The 7,764-nt window shown below is 35.4% G+C and overlaps 1 protein-coding gene across 1 annotated transcript in view; it reads right to left on the reverse strand.

The window, feature by feature from the left end:
- Positions 1–7,316, reverse strand: part of LOC135123848 (uncharacterized) — a 167,430-nt gene extending 160,114 nt beyond the window's left edge. The window contains exons 1-3 of the mRNA XM_064048725.1: positions 7,224–7,316; positions 2,973–3,133; positions 2,379–2,537 (exon numbers count right to left, since the gene is read on the reverse strand). Of these exons, the coding sequence (XP_063904795.1) occupies positions 2,379–2,537; positions 2,973–3,110 (297 nt within the window). The 5' untranslated portion in view covers positions 3,111–3,133; positions 7,224–7,316. The remainder of the gene's footprint in view (positions 1–2,378; positions 2,538–2,972; positions 3,134–7,223) is intronic.
- Between the last annotated feature and the right edge of the window lie 448 nt (positions 7,317–7,764).

A 7,764-nucleotide genomic window follows, 5' to 3' on the forward strand; every position in this document is an offset into this window, starting at 1 on the left:
CTCTTTGCGGCCGACCTATTGTCATTTGCCCGGGAAACCCTCAAGGGTGTGTTGAACATACACAGGGTGTGTGGGTGGCCCGACTCAAGAGTAACGCTAACGGGAATTAAGTCGCGGCCCGGTTTTTGGACCACTTTTGTTGCAAATCAAATCGCGCCCATACAAGGTACATTCGAACCTTCGGCATGGAATCATGGAAGCGGCCCTGACAACCCAGCCGACTGCGCCTCGAGGGGGTTACTCTTACAGGAGCGTGTCACACATCCGCTATGGTGGGCGGATCCCATGTGGTTGACAAGTACTGAGTGGCCTCTACAAGTAGACCTAGAAGTTGGTACCGGTAGGGAACTTGAAGTACACAGAAGGGAATTGCATCATGCATTGTTAATACCTGTGCGAATGGTACAAAGTAAAGTGTTTGCCAATGAAATTCGTTCATTGCAAAAGAATGGCACGTGTTCAAAACCATTCTACGAATTGACCCCATTCCTCAACGACGGTTTGATTCGCGTCACCGGAAGATTGCAACAATCGGAATTGCCCTATGAAGCTAAGCACCCCTTGTTATTGCCGCGATCGCACCGTCTCACCGAACTAATCATAGAGGCCGCTCATCGGGAACACTTACATGTCGGATTCCGGACATTACAGTATTTGTTATTGCGGGAATTTTGGATTCTGTCAAGCCGACGCGCCATCGAACATACCCTTCGACGATGTAACAGATGCTTTCGCGTAAATCCAAAGCCAATAACGCCGTTTATGGGTGAACTACCCAGGCCGCGAGTAACGCAAGCAAAGGTTTTCACACACTGTGGAGTGGACTTTGCTGGCCCTTTCTCCATTACAATGGGACGGCGTCGGCGTGCGGCGCGGTTGAAGGCCTACGTCTGCGTTTTCGTCTGTTTTGCGGTAAAGGCCATCCACCTGGAATTGGTGTCCAACTTGACTTCGGAAGGGTTTTTGGGTGCATTACGTCGTTTAGTCGCGCGTAGAGGACAATGTACTGACATATATAGCGATTGCGGTACAAATTTCGTTGGTGCCAATAATCTGCTTCAGAAATATATGCAAGCAGCGGCCGGTCGCTGCGGCATCAAATGGCATTTTAACGCCCCGTCGGCCCCCCATATGGGAGGATTATGGGAGGCGGGCGTTAAATCGTTCAAATCGCATCTTAAGCGCGTTGTAGGCGAGCAACTCCTAACATTCAAAGAATTTAGTACCGTATTGGCGCAAATTGAAGCCGTGTTGAATTCGCGACCCCTGTGTCCCGTCTCCGCAGATAACCCCGAAGATTTGTCGGTTCTAACACCCGGGCATTTTTTAACCACAGGACCGTTAGTGGCCGTTCCCGATGAACCGTTGGAGGCAATGCGGTTAAATCGATTAAGTAGATGGCAGCTCGTGCAACGGTTGCACCAGGATTTTTGGCATAGGTGGCAACAGGGTTATCTCCATACATTGCAGCAACGAAATAAATGGAACACGTCGAATAACCTACCGTCGGTAGATACGCTGGTCGTAATCAAGGGTGATTCGGTGGCCCCGTTGCAGTGGCAACTTGGCCGAATTGTCGCGTTGCACCCGGGAAAAGACGGCATAGTGCGAGTTGCACAAGTACGTACCACTAGCGGCCTGATCACACGTCCTCTAGTGAAGCTGAGCCCGCTTCCTCGTCAATAGTTTGCATTCATATTGTATTTAGTTTTAGTCATTAGTTTTTAGATTGTCAATTAACCTTATATTGTGCTGGAACCTACGTTAAAAAAAAAAAAATTGTTTAATTTTCTTTTGGTGGGCGGAATGTTCCGGTTCGAAGTTTGTTTAAAATTTTGTTTTGATTTTGTTTGTTATCCCGCGGATTGCTGACAAGTGTATTTTGGTCACTTTCCACTAGAGGCGCCATAGTACCGAGCAAAAAGGCCCGGTACTTGGGGTTGGCGCTGTTATCGAACAGAGTGATCGAGAAACCCTCAGAGAGGTAACATCGCTAAGGTGGGCGTTAAGTGAACGCAGTTGCCATCTTGTGTGACGTCAATCGCGAATTGTTGTCGCGAAACTTAGACACGTGGTTCCTTTGTGCATGCGGTCTACAAACCCTCAACCCAGGAGGCTGAACAAAACAAGGTAGGTGACCTTTTGATGCGTTTGTCAGCTTCGATCCAAGTTTTAATATTTTTTTTGGAATTGTAAAATCGCCGCGAAAAAAAGGTGTTTTCAAAGCCTTTACGTCCAACATTAATTGTAAATTATTCAAAAATCAGACGTTGAAATACACAGTTCTTAGTTTTTTTGTTTTTTAAAATTTTACAATTTTTTTTCTGGTACTAAATAACGGTCAAAAAGTATATTTCATCACAAATTAATAGATTTACCTTTTCCGACAAAGTTTTATTTGTTTCACCATCTTGTCCTTTTCCAGCCCGGTTTCCTCGAAGTGTATTTTCTTCGGTGTTTCCCTTAATTTGATGACTGTCTTCAAATAGAGCAGCTTGCTGGTTTGGAGTGTCTTCTATTCCCGTTAGATCTGTAGGCTATAATTAATCTAATTAAGTAAATTATTATCTTTAAAATTATTCCAAGTAACTAACAATTACGTGGATAAAGTTTCAAAACTTTCATGATTTTTGTTAGAGCTTAAATAATGGACCGTGAATAAGAAACATGAAATTTTCGAGATGATGACATACATCATCTGGTAAAAAAATTAATCTGAACACATGGTGCACAACAATATGGCAAAAACTTTACATTTTTCTCAATACGTTCTCTACGTTCACTTGTAAAATTGTATAGTTTTAATTCATTTTTATACTAAGTATACAATATAGGATTTTACTATGTTGCCTATGCTGAATATTGAAGTTCTGGTATTTGTCTTTGTAAAAATGTAACAAGTCAATTGAGAGTAAAAATTAATAATCAAAATGAATTTGAAGATAGTTTTGACCTATCCAAATTTATAATACCTTTGACGAAGAAGAAGTATTCCCTTCGGGTTGCGAGGTGTGTAGCAAATTTTCTTGTTTTCTTCGTGTATTTTCTATTGTCTTACGTTTTAATTCCTCTTCTAGTCTTTTGACGTCTTCGTTGGAACTTGAGTCCATGGTGGCCAATTTAAACGTATATGCTACGAAAAATATCAGTCAGTCAAGTAAACTAACGACGCGACGGTCAGAAAAAATGGATACCAGTATGTGTCAGTTTTCGACAATATAACTAAAAGTTTTACATTTGTATTCCAATAGAAGTTAATTATATCTATAACTATCTAAAAAAACTGACTAAAAATTACTCATGTTGTCAAAAATGGGAATCGTGATCATCGAGTTTATGTCTTTATTGAAAATGGGCTCGACCTCAAAGGTAAGCTGTTAAAATTCTAAATCACTTCCATATGAATTTTTTAATAATTCTGAAAATGGAAAAAAAGTATACTTTAGAATATCTCCAAAATTTGTAAAAGTAAATGTAACTTAAAATTTATAGTGTGGAAATGAAGTTGCGGTTTAATAATGTGTCCATATTTCTACCGATATGTATTCCGATTATTGTAAAAAAAGTGAATCTATTAGAAGCAAATTTGGGTTTTAGTGGCCCTTATAATATTTATATTTTTAAGAACTGTTTATACAAAATGTTTAAAAAACACAATAAATCAGTTTATAGCTCCAAATTTGTTGGGACTTATTAATAGTAATTTTATTATGATTGCACTCTAATTCTTATCTCACATATCAACATTGACACATTTTGGCATTGTCTTGCTGACATCTCAAAATGTATCTTAGTATAAAAGGCTTTATCTACAATAATTAAAATTAGAAAAAACTGAATCCAGAAAACGATTGTTAATTGAATTAAATTAGGTCACTATTACCTGCTTGGATGATTAAAGAGAGTATTAAAACCAACTATTTCTAAAAAGTGGTTATTACGCGAAAGAATATTAAGGCAACTAGATAAATCAAAAAACAATTCCAACATAATTTTTCTCGCACCTGAAGCACAGTGAAATATATCCAGCATTTTCGCATAACTATTAAATTTGATGTTAGGAATTAACTTTTTTTATGAGAACTCCTATAAGTTGAAATAAACACATGTATGTAATTTTGAAGTATATGTAAAGAAGCGTGCTAAGCATATGTTTAAAATGAGTTTTTACTTTTCAAAATTTTGTGATGACGTCATCAATTTTTTGGGGGTAATAAACATACCTATTTTGAGAACAATCTACCATGTTTACAATAAGTTAAACCGTCTGCAAGAATGCAAAGCATTCGGTTTTGCAGTTCCTGATTTATTAAATAAAATAAATTGACACATACATTTTTTTTTGTCACTCTGTATAAGCAAATCTAAAAAACATAGATATAATTATAAATCATAAGTATAAGCTTATCATATTTTGCACATTTTAGATAGGATTTGTTTGGCAAAATTTTGAGATAACGTAATAATTTTTTGGGGGAAATAAACAGATGTACTTTGATCAAAAATTTACCATGCTTATGATAACTATAAAACAACTGCAAGATTTCAAAGCATTCGGTTTTACGGACTTAAAATTAAAATGCAAAATATTGTTATATAATTTAGATTTTTACTTCCCGAGCGTAAGCAAAGGAAGTATTCTAAGCGAGTTCGTCGGCCGACTCTCTACTTTTGCATTTTCTCGACCTATCATGACCTCTAGAGGACGATGAAATAGGTCTTTCGTTTCCGTCTGTCTGTCCGTCTGTCCGTCTGTCTGCAGTCCCGGATTTTTATTAGACAGATAATTTCCGAAAGTATTGGGCCGATTGTTGTCAAATTTCCTATTTATATTCCGTATATCAGGTAGATGGTAAAACGCTAACCAAAATTTGTCTAGTCGTCCCCACCACTAATGTACCGACGTCACTTCAAACTTGTACATAGTAATTGGGTTTTAAATTGTATCAAATAACATAGTCCTACACATGTAGTTTATGACTCCAAATTGAGATTTTACCCGAAACGTCCAAATTTTTGGAAAAAAAATGAAAATTAGGAAAGAGCATTTTGACATTTAATTTGGAATCTACAAAACCGAATGCTTTGAAACCTTGCAGATGGTTTACAGTTATGATAAGCATGATAAGTTTTCATTAAAAATATATGTACTTGTCTCCTCCAAAAAATTGATGACGTTACCTCAAAAGTTTGCTGAATAAATCCTATCTAAAATGTAGAAAATATGATGAGTCTGTAATTTATCATTCCATTCATATTTTTTGAATTTGCATATACAGGCTGAGTCAAAAAAATTAAGGAATACGTGAATTTATTTTATAGATTTAATCAGGAACCGCAAAACCGAATGCTTTGAAATCATAGAAATAGAAATGTTTTAAGGTGATCATAAACATGGCAAATTTGGAATCAAAATATATTCGCTCATCCCACCTAAAAAAAATTGATGACGTGTGACGTCACCTCAAAATATTGCTTATATGTGCAAAATATGATCAGTCTATACTTGTAATTTATCATTGCATTCATATTTTGTTGATTTTCGTATACAGGGTGACTCAAAAAAATTAATGAATGAGTCAATTTATTTTCTTCATTAGATCAAGGATTGCAAAACTGAGTACTTTGAAATCTTGCACACGTTATTGTAAGCATGGCAGCTTCTTAATCAAAATGTATTTGCTCGTCCCCCCTAAAAAATTGATCACGCCACCCCAAAATTTTGCTGAAAAATGCTATGTTAAATATGTGAAGAATGATGAGTCTATAGTACTTGTGATTTTTCACTTCATTAATATTTTTTATTGATTAAATCAAGAATTGCAAAACTGAATACTTAATCTTGCAGACGTTTTAAAGTCATTGTAAACATGTCAAACTGTTAATCCAAAATAAATCTGTTTATTTCCCCCAAAAAATTGATGACGTTATCTCAAAATTTTGCGGAATAAATTCTACCCAAAATGTGCAAAATATGAGTTTTTACTTGTGATTCATCATAGCATTAATATTTTTTGTTGATCAAATTATGAACGAGTCAACCCATTTTCGGGAAAATGTGAAAATACGAACGTCTTTATTTAATAAGAATTATAATAATGATATTCAGAACATTTTGTCGATTGTAGCTTACTAGTTAATTGTTTGGTTCCTCTGTTTTGAGGGGTCGAATGTATTCAAATCAAACTAATTTCTATGTGACATTCTTCTGACGTATAAATATAAACACTTTCTTTCAAGTTGTTTTCCTTATCGAGGATAATCTAAGACGTACAGTAATGGAGTCCATTGGTCAATTTGATACTCGTTTCTCGTTATAATTAACCAAATGTGAATTACAGCATCAAAAAACCAAATAAAATGTAGTGTTTTATTCAATAAATGGAAGTCAGAATCAGAGCAATAAAAATGACCGGTTATTGCAATTCGTAGAAACCATGTTTTAGTTTAGTTTGTGTTTCACCGTCACGTCTATAGGTTGATATCAGTGTTATGGCTATTTGTCTTAAATTACAAGTAATATACAGACTGTTCATTTTACCTATCTGTTCACTTTATCTGTTCACACCTGACATTTTTTGCATAGGCAACATATTATACACCCCAGAAACAACTTCGTGCATTTTTTTTTTACTACGCAATCATAGCAATCACAGTAAAAAAATGACAAAGATGTCAATGCGAAATAATGACAAAATTAAAAAAAAATAATTCTATTTGTTTTAAAATGCCCCGCTACTAAAATGTTATGCGAACAAAAACATAATGGGCATGCAGTCGTCACGTTTCTCATAGCGAGGGAAGTACTGTGTAAACTCTTTAGACCTATTTTTTTTAAACATGGACGTCATCACTTTATCTAGACAAACCCGTGCAATCCATAGAACAATCGTTATGAAAAACAATATAACTGGTGGAAAAAACTTCTCTACAAAAAATACCACTAGTGAGGCACGATTCATAGCCAAAATTATTGATAACTGAGACATTGTTGCAAAATTCAACACAACTAGAGTACATCAAGTTACAAGAAGTACCATCAGAACACAAATTTGGAGGTTTACCAGATGTAGAAATGCAAGTTACAGGTCTTAAGCTTTGTATATACATATTGGTCGACGCAATTGGAAGTAATGATGCTTGATGCATGATTATTATGTATGTACAATAAAAAATACGTGTAGGTATATTGTGGATTCTGACTACAATAATGTTCAACTTACCCGTCAGGAAGTTCACTTATTTTTGAAATTTATAATCACCAAAAACTTTTGTGAAATATGTTACAAATAAAGTATTCGTTTATTACTGTAAACTTTTAAATCATCCGTATTACAATAATTAGAATTTTTTTTAACGACATTCCTTAAATACTATATTCTAATAGTGGGGTTAGCATATCTGATAAGTTGATGTTATCAAGAGCAAGACTTTCAAGTTTTTTGTTCTTATCTTACAGACAGGTTTCAGTATGTATAATACGGGGGATTTAAATCAACATTATTCAAACTGTTATCAGGAGTTCCACAGGGCTCAGTCTTCGGCCCGTTGTTGTTTGTAGTATGTATATATCAACGATGTCTCAGAATTATAAAAAAACACCAATGCCATAATTTATTATATGCCGATGATCTAAAAATATATTGTACCATAAACAATGTAGATGACTGCAATAAACTACAGTATTCTATAGACATGGTTACAGAATGGATTTCAGGGAATTATGAGAGTGTAAATCGTGATAAATGTCGCGTCGTTTCGTTT

The sequence above is a fragment of the Zophobas morio genome, unplaced genomic scaffold (assembly GCF_036711695.1).
Source record: "Zophobas morio isolate AGI-343-1 ecotype UQ-CSIRO unplaced genomic scaffold, CSIRO_AGI_Zmor_V1 ptg000006l, whole genome shotgun sequence".
NCBI classification, from domain to species: Eukaryota; Metazoa; Arthropoda; class Insecta; order Coleoptera; family Tenebrionidae; genus Zophobas; species Zophobas morio.